Source organism: Neodiprion fabricii, chromosome 6, assembly GCF_021155785.1.
Source record: "Neodiprion fabricii isolate iyNeoFabr1 chromosome 6, iyNeoFabr1.1, whole genome shotgun sequence".
In the NCBI taxonomy this organism is placed as follows: Eukaryota; Metazoa; Arthropoda; class Insecta; order Hymenoptera; family Diprionidae; genus Neodiprion; species Neodiprion fabricii.
In genome coordinates, this window is record NC_060244.1 from 16,801,736 (window position 1) to 16,820,684 (window position 18,949).

Consider the following 18,949-nt stretch of genomic DNA (forward strand, 5'->3'; position numbering starts at 1 on the left):
CCTTCCAGATAAAAGGTATTGTTTCGGATTTATGGTAAATTCTTGTACTCGATGTCACTAGTGACATAAGTATTTTATGAATCCAAATTTAAGATTAATAGCGAGCACTCTTTCCCTATACTCTTAGATTCAGCGGTAAGACTATACGTGTATAATAATATTTTTTAATTATCGAGATTCATTCTAGTATTTTTTTTCTCTGATTATTACTACTACAGTAATGGCGTTTGAAAACTCGTTATTTTTACTCATATTATAAGAATCGTAAAATTTTTATTTTAATGAACTTTCAAACATTCCTTTGTAGTAAATCTACTGCGATATTCTAAAAGCTTTGACATTGTAGATAAAAGAAATGCGTTTTTTAGATGTGCGAATATGAAATTACGATCATCATTATATTGAAATAACATATAAATATTTTTCCTTTTTTCTGACAGTTGCAAAAACTACATCGTGGCTACTGTACACCTATGTGAACTACAGCTAATTTTTTTTCAGACTTGACTTTTTAATTTTCGAATGCCTTGTTACACGAATACAAGCTACGAATTGCGTGCTCGATAGTCAAACCTGCATTTGCAAACACACTTTTACGTACTATGTCTTATATTGTTATTTGGCTACTGAAAACTAACGTACATTTCGCACTACGAGTATAAGTATATATTTGATAGAATGTTGTCACTTGTAGTGATATGTACATGATATAATTTCTACTTGCAAAGTAATCGTTTTACGTAATCTTGCTTGTGTGACGTTGATGCCATTGTTGGTGAGTGAGCTCTAGTCGAATATAATGTTAGCTGCAAATTTAAATGCGGCGTCGCAATGAGTGATTCGGAGGTTCTTGGATCCATTTTGAAAATTAGTCGTCCTGCTCCAGACTAACATATTTCAATATCTAAAAAATGCATTTCTGTAGACGTACAGAGGCCTAGCTTTTGATGTTTCTTTTCATATTCAATTATGTATGAATGCCTGTTTGTATGTATGTATACTTGTGGTGCATGTGTATCGATTTTAGGGATATACTGTTTTTTAGATTGTTACTTTTATATTCGCGCATGTGTGACAAGAATTGCTGTAATTAGTACGAGAGAGACAAGAAATTTAAAATCAATCCTTCTAAGCGTACCAGTGCTGTGCAGAAAATTATTACGCAAGCAATATTTTGCCGAAATATATTATATATTTCTCGTTCCCAATTGACGAAGCTGATTCAAGTATACACCAGTGTATGGAAAACTTGTTGACACTTGAATTTAATAATTGTTTTCTAACGAATCAATTCAACGTTCAAGAGATACTTACAATAATTTTAGTATTTAATAATTATAGTGTATATATACACATATAAATGTATGTATATTAATATGTTATATAATATATGTACACGTATTTTATAATTTGTCGATAATCAATGAACATTTACCGATTTGATTAAATGTTCAGAGAACCACGTGCCTAACGATATACCTCATTATTACTGTGGGTAGCAGTTACCCTTTTTTAAAGTGCGTTTGTAACACGAACAAATTTCAGCCGGTTTATATCTTGTCCCTTACTTATTTTGCTGTACGTATATGCAATCGAACGTCTAAGGAAAGATTTGGCATTATTTTTTTGATTTTTACGAGGTACATTAGTTAGTTATGATATCAATTCAAATACCCTCAACATGTCGTTACGATCAACAATTTGTCACTCTTGTTCTCGCGAGATTTTGTATTCAATGTTCAAAGACCATTATTTGTATATGTACTTTTTTTTTTTCTTGAAGAATATATCAATGGAGGAAATATGTTGCGAGTTACAAACACACTTTGAATGATGATGATTGAGCATTCGCGTAATTAACTAGTTAATTGCATACTAGCGAAATGCTTGTAGAGAAAAAAAAATCACACAAAAAACGAAAACAAACGCATAAAGTCCAAGGACTTAGATGCTTCCATGAAACGTTATCACCATTTAATGATAGATTACAACATTTTTTCTTTCAAATTTATCAATGTTTTAAATGACGTTGCATTGCCTTAGCAGGAGATTCGATAACTATTTGGAGATAGCTTATTTTTCCTTAAAAGAAATCTCCATATATGTCAAGAGTCTCAAATGGTTTTGTTTTTTTAACGCTTCCTAGCTTTAAACTTCGTCTAATATAATCTATTAATTGCCAAACCTTTTATTCGATTTGATGGTATCAATTTAATTGAAGGAATATAAAAAAAAAAAAAATAACTCCCTGAGATATTTGTTCACAGCATACTGCCAGCGTGATACGCAATGCACATTAGTTATAAGTATGATTTACATAATATATTATATATATATTTTTTTCTATTACAAAAATATTTAATACCAATTTTTATTTTCATCAATCGGATAAAGTGGCTGAATTGATATTTATATCCTTCTATACTCAGTACCTGGCTATGGGTTCCCATGCGATAGTTATTTTTCCGTTGAAAAAGATATCAACGAATTGAAAAGTGAAATTGCCCTGAAATTTTTTTTAAATCAATGGAAAAAATGGCTTTTCAAATTTTACTATGTATTGTACTTGAAGAAAAAAATTCTATTCTTTAAATAAAAGTGTAAAAGTGCCTTGAACTGTCACTTTTATTCCCAATTTACATCCTCGTTCCCATTATCTTTACAAATTGCAAATTTTTTCACTGCACATTATACCTGTTACTCAAAGGACAAATTACTCGGGAAATGATTTTTGTTCAATACTAGTTTTATTACAAAATTCATTTTCACACACTCATATCATCACATACTGTAATTCAGCCATAATAATTTCGTTGATATAAATTAAAGAGGTCGGGAGGAGGAGAATGGGTGGGGTGGTGGTGGGAAAATTAACATTGATGGACCTTAAGAGTTAAAACAATTCAGTTGTAGCCTAGCCTTATGAGCCTCTGTAACAGAAATTAAAAGAAAAATAATAATTAGTATACAGTGCCATTGGGATTGGATTGAGAAACTGGACCGATAAAAGACTGATTTACCAAAATATTGCAGATAAATGATACATGAATTTCCCATGGTAAAGGACTACTTACACAATGATATTGTTGATGGGAATGTGGATTAATTTCACGAAGAAACCAATGAAGCCCATGATACAGAATCCAATGGCGGTAGCGATAGCTATCTTTTGGAATTCTGTAAAGTAAATATAACAATTTTGTGTAAAATATTTGATACTTAAAAAGTCACTCTATAGCCATGTTGGTCTTTTAAAATCTCACATAGTATTCATATTAGAGAAATCAGAAAATCACAGTCTGATGTGCTTTTCGACGATTTTGAAATTAATCTGTAACCGTGAGTGCCAAAATATGAACTACAGCAATATTTACATTGCACCACAGATACAATCTAAAATTGGTTTTTACCAAAAGTATTATAGTTATGACAATAACATTTGCAAGGGTCTTTGAGAATAACACAATAACGAAAGATGAAAAAAAAGTTTATATTCTGTAGGGAGAAAGAACACGCGTTGACTTGGTTTATTTTTACTTCTACAACTTGGTTTAAAATTCTGTCTTTTTTTCGTTCCAATGAATAACAACACAAAAAGTTGTATGAAAATATTTTTGTTACCTAGTATTACATTTTTAAACCAGTAAATTCATTATATTTAGTATTTGAGTTATATCCATTAAATAATTAAGATTCATCTACCTCAGTTGAATTCGTTTGTCAGGGTTCTGATTGAATTTAGAATTTAATATTTCTGACATAATCAAGTTCTTCTAATGGTGGAGAAAAATACATTGGAACGTTTTGTGAATTCTTTAGTTTTCAGATTTTTACACACAACTTCAAGCATGTTCACTTGTGTTGTGCAAAAAGAAATTTTAATCAATGTAAAAACCAACTTTGAAATGGATGTGATCAGTATTACAGTTGTATATCTAAAATTATATGTAAATAGCATCAGGAATATAATGTAGCATTCGGCATTGCTCAAATAGCAAGTCTATGCATAATACCAAGAATATGAATTCTAGTCAAATTCTCTTTTATAACACATTGTTATATATTATTGAACATTCATTGATTAAAATTTTTAATCAGAAGCTGGTTTATATGTGCAGAAAAAGATAAATAGAAATCTTTGAAGCTATACTTGACTCTGAGGTTATACTTTTTTAATGGAAGTACTGACTCTCCTGAAATTCTTGCTTTAGGACAGTAATTTTAATTGACAATTTCCTGATTGTATTTTAATTTTCAAAACGTACTGGCGTTTAGATTCATTTAGTTGGCTTCAAGCAGTATTTTTTATTAGCATAAGGATGTAGTAACAAGTTTTGGCTAATATATGGCAACTTTAGATCTGACATAATTCTGAGATTTCTTAGCCTATTAATCTAATTGCTATAAGGTAACGTGGTGCGGCAAACTAAAAATGATTGTTACAAGGTAGGTTTAAATACCTTTGCGGTCTGGTTTTGTGCATCTTTTGACGAGACGAATGCTGTCTTTGGCAAACTGGCGGCCAGGTTCAACTAATTTCGTGACTTGATCCATCGTTGATTGTGTTTTCTATAGTTAAAATCACGTTAAAATATCTGAATCATTTCAATCAAAAACTGAGTAGATACATATGGTATAAATGTGAAAAGTGGTGTAAATTGAACGTGTATTAATTTGTATATTTAAAGGTTATGAAGTGAAATTGCTCCGCCTCATGAGTATAATAATGATAAATAAGTACTTGATTTATTTATTTAAAATGATTAAGTAATTTTTCTGAACGAGCCATTTACTTACGTTGCTTACTGCTTGCGTTTACTTCAAACACTGTTCTCTGTGATTGACGAAAAACCACCACTGACATTAATTTCACCAGCTACGTGGACGACGTATAGAAATACGTAACTTCCGGTTCGATTGACGTGACACTACGATCACAAACTGAAACGGAAGCGTCGCGTGCCACAATGGCTTGTTGGGCTTAGTCCTTGGAGCATATACTACTGAAGGTAGCTTTTCGGTTACAGAAAGTGCAGCGGAGCAGTGAGGGGGAGAAAGAGAGAGAAAGAGAGAGAGAGAGAGAGAGAGAGGTATATGTTGGTTATAATGTATCTCGTTCCACACCTCATTGTGTGAGAGAGACGGAGCAACCTGAATATATATCTGTATCTCTCATAACTTCGGCTGCAGTTTTCGCGAGATTGACGGGATGGGTGATCATGCAAGACCGTGGTTCGGTAGCACTTTACAGCAGAATTCGGCATGATTGTTGCATGCTGCATAGTAGCGTGGGTTGAATTTACGGCAGAATTGGGTACGAATGTTGCATGCTGCTGCAGCGTGGGTTGAATGACAGATACGTAAGGGGCTGCTCACTGATATACTTCGAATTTCGACTATAGGTGGCGATTCAGCGGTTCTTGTTTGCAACTTTCTCGCGAGTAGACAACTATAATGCGATGACTGAGTATATACGAAGACTGATAATCCTGGGTCATTTTTCGTAACAGTTAGTCGGGTCTGGCCGGGTTTGGGGGTATTAGCGGTTTCACGTATTATCAACCAAGCAACTGATTACGCCGGTAAAAGATGTTCCTATGAAGAATTTTTTAATGCTTTGTTGAGCACTTTTAAGATTATGAGTGGCAACAAGTCGATATCTCAAGCGTCCACAGTACAATCCCCAAATGTTGTTATTCATTTGTTCGTGATTCATGTATTGTTTACCTGGCACGAAAAGATTAACGCCGCTGACTAATTGAACTGATCCCGATACCCTTGAAATTCGAAAATATGCTGTGTACATCCCGTTTCGACGAATAAAGAATATGATATCACGTACTTCCTCTGTTTTCTGATAACCTCGCCAACTGCGACTCTTCTCGTCACCGTCAGTGTTCGTTAGTTTGTCAAGGCGTTAACATGTTACTGTTAATTTTTGTGGCTCTTTTCTGTTTCTCATCCATTGCGGATGGAGTTCCAATTCTCGATTGCGGTTTGTATAATTTCAATATTTATTACCCATTTTTCGCTTCACCGAATTTATGAAGTATTAAAGACAATACTTGAGTGCAATTCTTACACAAATTATATTTATCTTTTTACTGTGCAAACATTTTGTTATGACGCATAGATGATATATTTACTAAATGATTGCATAACTGATCGATTATGTTTAGATATTGTAACAAAAGTATTAATCAGATGTTATCGCCATTGACAAATTTTCCACATCGCAGTTAATATGTGAGAAAAAAAGTTTCGATTTTCTACATTCTCTTTGTTACAGGTTCCAAGTTAGGGAGTTACAGCCGAGTTCAAATAGCAGGTTGCGACACTTCAGACCAACCCTGTGTTTTGCATAAAGGAAAGAATGCATCGATAGAAATTGACTTTACAACATGTAAGCTGATATTTTAATGCATTATTGAAATGCAATTATATTGATTTCGATAAACTTTAGCGCAATTAAATAAAGTAATACTAAATCAGTAAAAGTATAATTTCGCACTAAGCCGAACATCATAACTATATGTGAGTTAGAAGTTCGTGCCTGTATTGGTTGTATGATTAAAATTTTTGTTGGTTTCGATAGTCAGTGATGACAAGATGCAGTTCATAGAGAATGATGTCTTTATTACGACGTTTCGGCAGGAACCCGACTGCCATCGTCAGGTTTCTTAAAAAAATTTTAAAAAAACAAAAAATAATATATATATATATATATAAATTTTACAGGTATAAATTTAGCAATTATCACTTTCAATTAAAATTATTATACATAAATGCCTCTAATTAATTACTATTGTTAGGTTGTCATAACATAATAATATATTACACAGTCGCATTTTTAGACATTCCTTAGCTTACTAGTTGTTGCTTACATGGTGTTTCAGAAGGAAGTGACTATCCGTCTGTCATTCCGACCCCCTTAATGTTAATTATAACAACAATGATCTAATTTCATACATTTGTATAGATGGTTATTGTTGAGCTGGCACTTTGTTTATATGACCTTTCTTACATATGTTTTTTGCGACTTATAAAATATCTATGTAAAGGTGACTTAGATTGTCAATGTCAGTTATTTTGTTTACAGTATTATTTGTTGATATGTGTATCATTTCTTTTGTAATTCTTTTGTGCCAGTTTGTCTCTTTGTCTAATATTATAATATTTTCAAAATTGAACGTGTGTCCTTCAACCAATGCATGATACGCTAATGCCGATCTGTCTGGATCATGTGTTTTGATATCGTATTTATGATTAGCGATCCTTTTTTTAAATGTTGCGAAGATTGGTCTATGTAGCATTTTTTGCAATCTGCGCAATTGATCTTATAAATAATATTGGTTTATTCAAGCGCAGGTGTTTTTGATTTTAAACATGTAAATAAATTATTTAGAGTGTTGGTGATTTTATATGACACATTGATGTTTTCCTTACGCAGTATGTTTTTTATCTTATGCGATAGGCCTTCAATAAAGGGAATTGATTCTATACATTCTTCATTGTTGTTTGCACAATTATCATCATTATAGCTGTTGTAATGTTTATCTACTCTTGGTTCTTGTAGATGTCTAATTAATTTTTTGGGATAGCCATTTTTCTTTAGTGTTTCCCGTACTAATTTTCGAGGAAACCAACGAAAATTTTTATCATCAATCATAACTATATGATAAATAGTCTTTCTCATTCGTTTTCATTTGATTCTCAATAAATATTCTTAATAACTATTCTGCTCATCTGTTTGAAAGCATAGTCATATAATTAATACACCCATATTCTCACAATTTTGACAAAAAAAAAGTAAAATATTTTCAGACGAAGATGCTACCGACTTGAAAGCAGTAGTACATGGCACTGTTATGATTGTGCCCATACCTTTTGATCTGCCAAATGCTGACGCATGCCAATACTCTAAGTCTGGGATAACTTGTCCCATGAGGAAGGGCCAAAGCTACAAATACAAGGCAGAGCTACCAGTATCCACACGTTACCCTTCTGTTAGTTCAGAATAAGTATATAATAATAAATTGCAAATAATGAAAGTGAAAAACTAGTTGATATAGAAATGGTGTAAATGTCAAGGAGGTTTCCTCTATGAAACAGACATAAATATCTTTCTCTAGCACAGGCAAGAAAAAGTAACTTGACTCCTGTTTTCGATCTCTAAAGTGGTTGTTTACACCGCTAAGCTCAGAACTACCATATAAAGTCTATGCCGCAGTTTTGGTGTGCCTTCAGCTCTTAATGAAATCAGTATCCTTGCCTCAAAACACCTACATTACGGGTATGCCTTATGTATAAAGTACTAATGCCTAATATGAATATCATTCATAGGTATCCGTTAAAGTCAAGTGGGAACTTCAAGATCAAGATGGAAATGACATTGTCTGTATCAAACTTCCGGCTGTAATACGATAAAAATACGAATTTATAACTATGTTGTGATTATGTATTCGTAACAGATTTAATAAATAATATTTTTTACTGTGGTATTAGAAATAGTTATTGTAGTTAATAGGTAGATAATTTAGATAATTGTTAGCAAAAGAGAAGTAAAAACCAAACCAGTAGTGTGGTAACAGTGGTTTAATTACTACTGGTTTTTTCTTGGTCTGGCGATATCAACACATTGATATCGTGGCCGGATGTGACTCTACTATCAAATCATTATATCGTCCAGTGTCAGCAAGAATATATGCACATATTTATTTATATTATGTTACTGGCACTAAACACACAGGCTTTAGAATTCCAAGTTTCAAGGAGTTGAGAAAAGCAGGGTCCTTGAAAATATTATGTGTATTCTTTTGTAGATGATTAATTACATATGCAAATAAACTTCAATTATCAATAAATAAAAAACAGAGTACATAAGGTAGCATTATTCAACTTAAAGTTATCTAATTACATAAATTCAGTTTTTAAATACAAATATTAAGGTGCGATGATAGACCAGGTAAATAATACAAACATTAACGTGAACATCATTTCTAGCAGTAGATTTTGGTCTTATTTTCTATGTACGGTATATATTTTAGCTGGCGAATATGGTAAGCAGCACCAAAGGGGTACTCGATGCTACTATATACCCTATATCAAAATATGATCGCCCATTTTAGGTTTTGTAATTTTTAATCATTAATTAATATTATGCGTGAAATTATTTTATTGCAGAGTTACTAACATTAAAAACAGTTGTTCCGCGTATGTTTTTTCAACGTAAGATGTCGAATAAACATTACTTTATGAGGAATTTGAGTACGTTGCGTTTTGACCAGAACGTGGTTTGGCTTGTTACATTACCAGAACTCAATTCCGTACACAAATACGGCGGTACAGATCGGATTACTTTTGTGTTCCTAGGTGTTGATTAAGATTTGGTGTATGAATTTTGATACTTTTAGAGTTTACATCAACTATCCATTGCATCAGGTTGTTCATCTGTTTGTTCAGTGTCCATTTGGTGAATGGTACGTTTGCTCCTCTGTCTTGCTGAACTCTGCTGTCCGTGTCTGAGAGTTTTCTGTGCCTGATAAATAGGCTCAAATTCTCTCAATTGTGCCAAGAACCCTTCATTCGGAATGATGCAAAATCTTCGCCTTTGTACTATTTCGAAGGCTCTTCTATAATAAATGTGGTGTTTATAATCAGAACGGGTTACGCGATTGACGACGTATATAAACAATTAATTTTATTTCGCTACTGATTCGTTATTCAAATGATCAAATGATGGATATTTCAGAAGCAAAGTAAATAGTAATCATTAGTTGAATTAAAAAATATAGGTTTACCGCAGCGTTAATCCATAGGTTTCCATCATGTAGGCTAATACCAATGCTGCAGATCTGGATATTCCTGCATTGCCATGTACCAGAACCCGACCACGGGAACTCAGAGCATCGTCTATATATATTTTTACTTTCTGAAAGTGTTGTATTATATTTTCGTGAGCTGCGTCAGCTATATCCAGTACAAGATATCTGCAAGTAAAGATATCCATTTTTCAATACAAATTGACCTTTCCATCGGATTTGTAAAAACATTACACAAGCTGATTGTGTTTTTTCATAACAGTTTATTTCAATACGTTCAATATAATGATGCAAAATATGACATCTTTAGATTCATTAGATAAAATGAGTTCCTACTTTGAGCCTAATTTTATCCAAGTTCTGCAAGTGAAATTTCTGTTCAATGGAATAGTATTTTGAAAAAAAAACTGCTTCCAAAAATTGGAACAGATTTTTGAGATGGTGAAAAATTTAATTAAAATAAGATTAAGATGGAAAAATATTGGTACTGAAATTACTGAGTTACAATGCTAGAGTAAAGGGTGAAAAGAACCAACATTTTGCGTCCTTGTCTTGTCTATCCAGATAGTGTTGATAATTTATAAGAATATTGAATACTTTGACTTACTGAAATCTGTCAGGAAAGTTGGGCTTTATGAAATGTGCTTCGATATCTTGACGAACGCAAACTATGTGAGTTATACCATATTCCAGCAACGATTCTAATTTTGAAGGACTCGCGGCGCTATAAGGGCCGAGATAAAGACCGGGAACTATCTCCTGAAATCATGGGAATAACATTGTTTAACATTATATAAAATTTATGACTAAATTGAAGATGTCGTACTGCAATGTTAAAAGGGGCAACAAAAGCTAGCATTTATTTTGTCTGCTAGTTGCAGCATCAATTTAATTCTTATAAAATATGGTTCAGCAATGAATGTGCAAATTCATTGGTGGACAAAGCTAATTCATCATGTTTAAGCAGACCTGCATTTTCCGCCGCATTGTGTAAGTCCATTCATCATGAGGGGTCATGGCTTCAATTGGAATTTGAGGGTATTCATCCTGATTATTGCCGCCAGTCTCTTCCTAGAGCGAATTTATAAGAATTGGTGAACTCTATCACATAACGAATTACGAATTGAAAGATTGCAGTGACTGCGCAATGTTAAATATATTAATAGTTACAGAAATCTTAAAATAAAGGGAACAGCGATTCATACAATCGAATGAACATCTTGCTACTGTTTTGACAGGTACATAACCATTAATTAGTTCGTAAGGAACGTCGAGAAATGAGGAAATTAACCTAAATTTAAGAGATAAGATTTAATACTACGAACAAGGCTCTGCCCCTGCTCAGTTTTCGTGGTGGACATTATAGTCGATAATGAGTGGTTTTTACAATACAACCGGTTTGAAAGACATTCTGACATATTTCATCCTTTTAGTTTGAGTAATTAACTTGAAGTCAACTCAACCAACGGCGCCGTACAAAGAGTTTCAAATATGATTTTGCTCCGGTTTTGCTCTGGCGTATAGGTATAACATAGATACATGAAAATGATAGTGAATCACCTAGTCGATTTTTGGAAAAATATGCAAACAAAATAGATACTCGTGTAGGTCCATGAAATTCCGTCAGACAGATTTGGTCAATCAAGTTTGCACCAATCATTGGCTGCTTGCAATCAACCCAACAGTAGGATTGGCTGGCGAACTAAACCTGTTTTGACCATAGACATTGTGTATCACAATGGCTACTCTCGAGACTGGGTAAAGGCAACGAGGGTCACGGAACTCAAGGCGAACCCTGTGTCTGTCGTACTTTAGACAGTGTGCCAGAGCGAGAGAGATAGCATTTGACGGTTGGACGGCTTGTGTAGTCTCGCGAGCGGCCATTGAGATGCGTACTCCTGGAGTATAAGGTCTATGGCTTTAACTAGAATACGAAATGCATCTCATTCGTGGCGTAGTTGAGGGTAAGGTAGAAATTCGGAATATAATGTCCCGGTAATACTTGACTTTTCAACAAACCCGGCTTCAAGTTGTGGCCCAGTTTATACTTACTTCATCGTACAGGAGGTTGTTCTCATTTACAGATAACATACCAGTAATTTGAACGGTTCGAATAATTGGAAATGAATGAATATAAGGAAATGATTATCGACATAACGAAATTTTATTGACACGGCGGCCATTTACAATATTCTACCGGTAGACACAGCCGTGGATAAGTAGTTGTACGAGAAGGAAGGACTCGATCGGATAAGCAGTGCCACATGTTTCTCAAACGTTCTGTGATTTGGTCTTGAGCCAACACATGCGTTTTGTTTTTTGATTCATAAATTTTATGGCACCAGAGTGAATCGACGTCCATTGGTGTTTCGGGACTCTAGTGACAATTTGTTAATTATGAAAGATGCGTTCCGATTTCAGCTCTCAGTGCTGTCACGAATCTTTCATCTCTTTTGTGCTGGCGAGTTCGTGAGTAGCTCTGCCTCTGTCCTAAGGAGTTTTTAGCGTTGCCAACTATTTTCGGAACGCACTCGAAGATGGCTTTATCTCGGCAATCATCTCATGCATTACTTTTTTAGGTTGATAAAGTTAGCACCCGAAGTCAATATGATCGACTGAAAGCAGCTTAGCTCGCTTGCGCGTGGTTTGAATAGGAAAAATATCACTCGTTCTTGTTTATCGGCGCTGAATTTCAGCACCCAGTTTTTGAAAATGGTATTATGCGAAGGTCTCATTGAATTTCGGATATGTTGTCGTGTCAATCGCTTGCACGTCGTTTGCACAACCAGCACTGCGAAGTAATTAGGTAGAAAATATCAAAATTACCAGTAAAAGAATTATTTTTTATAATTAACAATATAAAAAAAAAACTCGCTGCCCTCGCTTACCGCGCGCAAGCTTGTCAGACAACTACTATCGCTACTAGTGGTGGAGATTGGCGGCAGAATCGAAGGACATTTTCGAACCACTTTTAGCAGCGTGTGTCAGAGGACTGACCGTAACTAATGTGGTAAATAGCTGAACTAATTTTAATCACTTCAAATCGTTCGCGTGGGTTGCGCATCGCCCTAACCTGAATAAAAAACAATAATTCGTTAGCGCATTCGCGCGGTGCTGAGAAAAAGTGGAATGAACACCGGGTGCTGCATTTCAGCACCGGCGCTCTTCAAATATCGATTGCGTACGAACCCCTTTTAGAAAATTCTAGGTACTTTGTAGCTTATGTTCTTAATACGCGAGACATAAAGAGACTGCCTCCTTGTTGCACACTATATTTTATGTGCCAAAAGTATAGTTTATTGTTGTTTTCTTTTATCAAGGACTACAAAAAAAAAAAAAAAACTTTCGAGTACTAGACCGTTAATTTGCTTTTTTGGACTGTTCGCAGAGTTTTCATAGTACAGTCATATAGAAAGCATTACATAAAGTATGGAACATAGGCTAAAAAAGACGCGTAAACCATACTTGTAATACATAAACTACATCATATCTATAGCAGTAGCACTAAGGCCTGTAATTACATTCATACTATATGCTAGACCTATTTTTTGTGGGCTTGGTGAATAGCCGTAAGTGTGGGGGCAAGTGGTGAAGGTACACCTTCCGAGGTGAATTCTGACAGATTCAAGCCCGCCTGTGCCGTCTGCTATGCAGGTTGAATATATGGTAGCAGACGATACCGTGAAGATGGAAGCTTATTTAAAGATAGAGGCGTTACTGAGAAAATTTTATTAAAAGCTTGGGTAGATTTTTATTCCGCGTATCCAACCAGTTTATTATACCGACACAGCATACCGTCCGACAAAATTCCATAGACTGGTTTTGCGACAGTTAGTTCCGACGATGATTGGTCGAGAGAAATTAGTTGATCAATCAACGGGTTACACATTCACTCTATCGGAAAAATGAAGGTTATTGAGACAGCTACAGGTAGCCTATGAGTATCTATTAATATCGTGAAAAATTTGCAGCGCCTATTATAGAATTTTGTAAAAAGTTAGGGAGTTACGGAGAAAATTAGGAAAACCATTTGCATGAAATCATAGAAATTGGCAGAGTGTTGCAATCTCGAAATATGAATTTGGTTATACATAGTTAATCCTTGCTCAAGTAGAACGCGTTCTCAATTTTGCCTGTGAGATTTGTCTAAAAAATTTATTTAGTGTTACTTTTGCGACATCAAACTAAATTACGAAGCGTTTCTTTTTGCCCTTATTGGTTTGGACTAATCAATTATATTATCAACAATTCCGAAGAATTGTCAACTTATGACATTTTTTTTTGCAAAGATGATGAGGTGTAGGTGTACTGAAGAGTGATGTCACTAAAATGGCGCGGAAAGAGACTATTTCAAAATTGTCGTGTTTAAGTTAAAATCACATCTAATAATAATAATCAAGTACAATCTCTCTGCATGTCTGATACTTTACTTTTTATAAACGCAATTATTTCTCGCTGTTTGGACTTTCGTTCTCGACTTTCTGTCTCGAAGTGGTTAAAAAAAATGTACAGTAACGTTTGTATTTGAAGTTGAAAAAAGATATTCTCCTTCATTTATTTCCATGCAGCTTATGCATTTTGTACAGGTAGTAAAATTCGACTGATCAAACTGACGTTCTTCCGTGAACTAATGCCGACTCCAGAGATCAAATACCGCTCGAGTTGGAGCTGTTGAAAGTGCATAGGGGAAGCCAGTCCAGTCTGCCGGGTTAAGCTGAGGCGAAATTATTTATAAATTCATCGTTTTTGCTGCCCGACTGTCAATAGGCTAGACTATAATATCTACGGTGTGACTGACGCAACGTTTCAACTCGCAAGGAAATTATTATGCCATCTCGTGAGAAAATTAATGCTGTTTTCCAATTAATATTCCGAGTTGAGTAAACGGTTTTTACATCATGTTTGCAAATCACGCTGGGTTATTACCACTGCATTCGTCACAGGAGAAGTTTTCGTTATAGATCGCAATAAATTTCGTATTACTTATAGCAATATTTTCCCGTGGATCTTACGCGATATACTTTGAAACTTGTACTTCAATTTCAATTCTTTTAATAACCGATGAAATAACGTATTATTTGGTTGTATGCTAACAGGGAAACCTTTGCTTTCTCTACTGGCTGTAACTTCTTTGCGTGCAATACGATCCTTAAAACTGAGTTCCGGGAGTTTGCTATCCTTCAGTTCACCGGTAAATTGCGTAAGGCAGAACTAGATAAATATTTCAGGAGGCTTTACGCATCAGCATTCTGATGATAATCCATGTCATCAATACCATTAATCAAATAATAAGTTGGGAATGGCATGTGTTTTCAAATTGGAACAGAACACATATAGTGGAATACAGACAAGGTATTTCATGTCCAATGCCGCATCAGGATACCTTGAAATATACATTTTGCATCATAAAATACTTCAAATTAGAAAGGTTTGAGGGTTTCAGAGGTAGCACGAAACGACAGTGTCAGTTTGATAGTAGGCAGTGCTATTATGGAGAATATTGATTGCTAACGTTTTTTGAAACAAATAACGATATTCTATTGCTACTCTGAAAAAACTTTTTTCTTAGTTTTACTAGAAATTGATAATTATGCTGAAGTTCTGTTTTCTTTTTAACCCTTCGACTCACACATCGTTGTGCTGTGTCAACTTTTATAAGAAGATAGTTTTCTACGGTTTTTGGCGTAGCTGATTACAAATCTGAATTCAACTTTCAAAAATTCAAGATGACAGATACAATATGGTGGACGAAAATTTCAAATTTGATCGAATACAGTCAAAAAAACTGTGGAGGAGTTTTTGTAGTAGCTGATTGGATTCGCCATACTGGATTTTCAAATTCGTAATCAGGTACCCCAAACATTTAAGTTATGTAAAACATGTATATGAATAAAGGGGTACGTTTCTCGGAAATGAATTATCACTTCAATTTTCACGATTTTTCCAATCAATTTGTTTTTAACAATAATAATTTACATTATATCGCAATAATTACTCTTGAGTACTGAAAACTTATTAGTATACTATCAGAAATAGCAAAAAACCGCAATGAAATATTTCGAAACGCTCTCTACATGTACAAAAAATGAATATGAAATAGGTGGTAAGAATACTTACCATTACGACTCAAAGAGTCAAGTTTTTCATCGGAATACCGTAGAATGCCGATTATACGAACGTCAATTAATCGAACCGTAGATTATTGAATGACTATTTCGTTTATCTGAATGTCTATTTATTACATGCATTCTTTTTCCATTGGCAAGCTTCACCCGTTCCCAAAGTTATGCAAAAATGAGACATCGCGTTGAATTTTACATTTTATGATGAACGAGTTTACGTGGTAAAACAGAAGAAAATCCGCGAGTTTTTTCCAACGCAATTGGTAAAGTTTACTGTTACCGCGTTAATTGGTTTTAAACGAATATATTCCATTACTTTGAATGAACTAGCGCCTTTTTCCCCACGGAACGAAGTTGTTCGGTTATCCGAATTTTCGACTATCCGAACGGTACCCGGTCCAAATTAGTTCGGAAAATCGACGCTCTACTTCACCTGTAACGTATAAAGTTTATTTTTTTGAGGAATTCCGATACTTGTCTTAGAATCGGACACGCCGTGCATGGCTAGCGAAAATGAAAGGAATTTTACTCGGCTCCATACAACCAAACCGAAGTAAAATTCATCATTATAATTTATACTATGTGCACTTGCAATTTTTCATGCCGTTCGTCAATGCTATGCCCACGAGGCAACTGCAGAGTATTACGTCGTGTTATTTAATCGAGATCACGAACGCCGGCAATCCGGTACGAGGGGCATTCCTTTCTTCGAAGCGAACGATGAAAAGTGATCGAGCTGAAATTCATGCGGATTGGGAAGTCAATTTTTTCTCTACATTTCAGCACGGCTCATTGTAAAATGAAAATATCCTTCCGACAACTGACAATTATTTTGAATTCACTTGAATTTCCTTTTAAACTCCATCGTGTACCTTATATAATTGGGAGTTCTTTCCAATTAGCGTTCAATTATTCTGACAGCAGTGTGGGTAATAAAGGAGCGATCACTTATCGTTAAGAGATAACCAACTCGGCGAAAAATCAATCGGTTAATTAAATCGTTATTACTTATCGATTGAGTTGAATGATTAACCGTTTTGATACAACATTGTGCAAATGTAAATATCGAACCTCTGTGCATGGAGTGGCGCGCAACTTCGGTGAAGCCCCGGCGTATATCACAACAGACGCGGGAGATTTATGAATTATGATATCGAACGTCGGCGTCGCGAGTTACGCTTTAGATTGAACAAGAAATAATCGATAGTAATTTTAGCTGAAAAAGTAAAAGGCGTATTTGAGAATTGTAAAACTTGGAAGTAGATTGTAGAGACGGGATTTCAGTGTACTTTCTAGACTTTAGTATCGGCACGGTCGCAGGTATGTGAATCTGTATTGCCTCCGGGGACTCACTTCAGAAGTCGTGCAATCTCCATCCTTGGATTCGAAACTGGAGCACATAGTCTTATAGTGCCCGACTAACTAACCAACTAATCGCAACCTCGTTTTATCTAACTGAAACATGTATACTGAATAACGAATCCTTTCTTATTCTTCATGTCACCGTCCACCTCGTAGGTCCAGAGAATCGATGAAAAACCATCGGCAACCAATTTTTTCATCGGGAAACATTAGTGTCATTGATATATTGCTAACACATAGGTATAAAGATATGAAACAGTGACTCGACATATCTAGCCTTTTTTTTGTGAGAGTCGAGTTACAGCGGAAGTGTGGAATTTGATGCGTTCGCTTCAGATTTGCCGATGTACGGTTATAAACAAACTTTCGATTTCTGCGCACCGAACTGCAACTTTACCCCGTTTCCGGCGTTCTTATATACAATGATTCATGCATAACCGATAAGGTTTATTACAAAATGTAGCACCCAGTAGCGCATACGCTTTCAAACATTTTGCAAGAATTCATAGCTCCGCGCTTCTGTCCATGTGTACGGTAGCTATACATATACTTGCATAATTACAATCATAAATTTACCACTCCGAGCACTTCAAGCTCCCTGCAATTCACTGTACTGCACGGATACAGTTCCTAACGATTTTCCTCGTCGAACCTACTGTAGCCGTAATAACAATGCAGCCTCGTAATTTGCGATTCAGGTGTAACACTTCTGTAAAACCATTGCAATGATGACACTTACAGCTATAGATGTTTGCTTCTTCCAAGTTGATACAATATAGCAACGCACCTATCTATAATTTACAAAGGTGCACTGCGTCATTGCGATCAATTCGGATTTGCCATACCTGAAGATACCGTCTATGTATATAGAAGCTGAAATTAATGTTCCAAGAAGATTTCATTTGATTATCGGATTCGAGCTTGGTGTTAAAGAATCAATGTCTGACATGTTTTTTTTTAGTCTGCTGGTATTTGCACAATTTACTGAAAACGAATGACCAATTTCTGTCTTTTCGGCGCCACACAAAGACCATTGAGTTAAGAGAACCAAAAACTTTGGCCCTCTTCACTATTGAAACTGGCCTTGCATTTAATTAGCGATAATCATGGTTGATAAGATGAGAACAGAGGATCTAATTACCTGACAAAATGTTGCACGAATAGCTAGTCTTCCCAAAATGGCATGGATAGTCCAAAGGGAGATGCAAACGTTCTCGAAGTAAACCGTGCCAAGGTACAGGTAACCTCTTGTCGAGGCGTTCAACTTCTATAAGGATCAATGTGTGTAGAAATAAGTGGTTATATTGAGGGCGACAAAGATAACGATTTTGAAGGGCGATCCAGAAGCGCCATTGTTCAAAGAAAGATCGTCCTCTTTTTCTTGTCCGAGAAATCGGTTCATAGAGTCGAGTCACGAAAACTGGAAGATAAATCGAATTGGATATGCACAATGGGCCCAGATTTGGGGGGTAACAAGAGCCTAATAAGGGGCCAGAAGGGTCGGCAGGCGAGGTGAAAGGGGTCTTGAGGCGGTCTCGTTACATTGCAATTGCAGCGGGCCCCCGCCCGTACTTTACTGGGCCTGGGCAGGGCAAGGCCCCAGTATAAAAGCAAACGCAACTGCCCCTTGAACAAGTAGTATTT

At 35.3% G+C, this 18,949-nt stretch overlaps 3 protein-coding genes across 7 annotated transcripts; 1 reads left to right on the forward strand and 2 right to left on the reverse strand.

Annotated features, from left to right (window-relative positions):
* Window positions 1-1,663: 1,663 nt before the first annotated feature.
* LOC124184991 (protein transport protein Sec61 subunit gamma) lies at window positions 1,664-4,956 on the reverse strand. The gene is made up of 4 exons (XM_046575291.1): window positions 4,798-4,956; window positions 4,461-4,569; window positions 3,075-3,177; window positions 1,664-2,930 (listed from the first exon to the last, which is right to left on the reverse strand). Exons 2-4 carry the CDS (start codon window positions 4,552-4,554, stop codon window positions 2,921-2,923), a joined length of 207 nt encoding a protein of 68 aa, XP_046431247.1. The 5' UTR covers window positions 4,555-4,569; window positions 4,798-4,956; the 3' UTR covers window positions 1,664-2,920.
* A 679-nt stretch (window positions 4,957-5,635) lies between these two features.
* Window positions 5,636-8,508, forward strand: LOC124184979 (NPC intracellular cholesterol transporter 2 homolog a-like). Its single transcript, XM_046575273.1, has 4 exons — window positions 5,636-5,995; window positions 6,290-6,403; window positions 7,825-8,006; window positions 8,344-8,508. Exons 1-4 carry the CDS (start codon window positions 5,923-5,925, stop codon window positions 8,425-8,427), a joined length of 453 nt encoding a protein of 150 aa, XP_046431229.1. The 5' UTR covers window positions 5,636-5,922; the 3' UTR covers window positions 8,428-8,508.
* A 90-nt stretch (window positions 8,509-8,598) lies between these two features.
* Window positions 8,599-11,996, reverse strand: LOC124184956 (serine/threonine/tyrosine-interacting protein-like). 5 transcript variants are annotated; one of them, XM_046575230.1, is made up of 5 exons: window positions 11,874-11,996; window positions 10,791-10,892; window positions 10,429-10,580; window positions 9,801-9,989; window positions 8,599-9,632 (listed from the first exon to the last, which is right to left on the reverse strand). In XM_046575230.1, exons 1-5 carry the CDS (start codon window positions 11,910-11,912, stop codon window positions 9,422-9,424), a joined length of 693 nt encoding a protein of 230 aa, XP_046431186.1. In that variant the 5' UTR covers window positions 11,913-11,996; the 3' UTR covers window positions 8,599-9,421. The 5 variants fall into 5 exon arrangements, with proteins under 5 accessions (XP_046431186.1, XP_046431184.1, XP_046431188.1 ...); XM_046575228.1 differs by lacking the exon at window positions 11,874-11,996 and adding an exon at window positions 11,299-11,496; XM_046575232.1 differs by lacking the exon at window positions 11,874-11,996 and adding an exon at window positions 11,382-11,482.
* Between the last annotated feature and the right edge of the window lie 6,953 nt (window positions 11,997-18,949).

Bases quoted from the DNA above. Each gene is read 5' to 3' on its own strand.
- LOC124184956 (XM_046575228.1), bottom strand. From the start codon at position 11,481: ATGATTGGTGCAAACTTGATTGACCAAATCTGTCTGACGGAATTTCAT. The intron at 10,893-11,298 runs GTACGGCGCCGT...AATTCGCTCTAG, and splicing joins AATCATATTTGAAACTCTTT to GAAGAGACTGGCGGCAATAA. The intron at 9,633-9,800 runs GTAAACCTATAT...CATTTATTATAG, and splicing joins ACCTATGGATTAACGCTGCG to AAGAGCCTTCGAAATAGTAC.
- LOC124184991 (XM_046575291.1), bottom strand. From the start codon at position 4,554: ATGGATCAAGTCACGAAATTAGTTGAACCTGGCCGCCAGTTTGCCAAA. The intron at 3,178-4,460 runs GTATTTAAACCT...TTTACTTTACAG, and splicing joins CACAAAACCAGACCGCAAAG to AATTCCAAAAGATAGCTATC.
- LOC124184979 (XM_046575273.1), top strand. From the start codon at position 5,923: ATGTTACTGTTAATTTTTGTGGCTCTTTTCTGTTTCTCATCCATTGCG. The intron at 6,404-7,824 runs GTAAGCTGATAT...AAATATTTTCAG, and splicing joins AGAAATTGACTTTACAACAT to ACGAAGATGCTACCGACTTG. The intron at 8,007-8,343 runs GTTAGTTCAGAA...TATCATTCATAG, and splicing joins TATCCACACGTTACCCTTCT to GTATCCGTTAAAGTCAAGTG.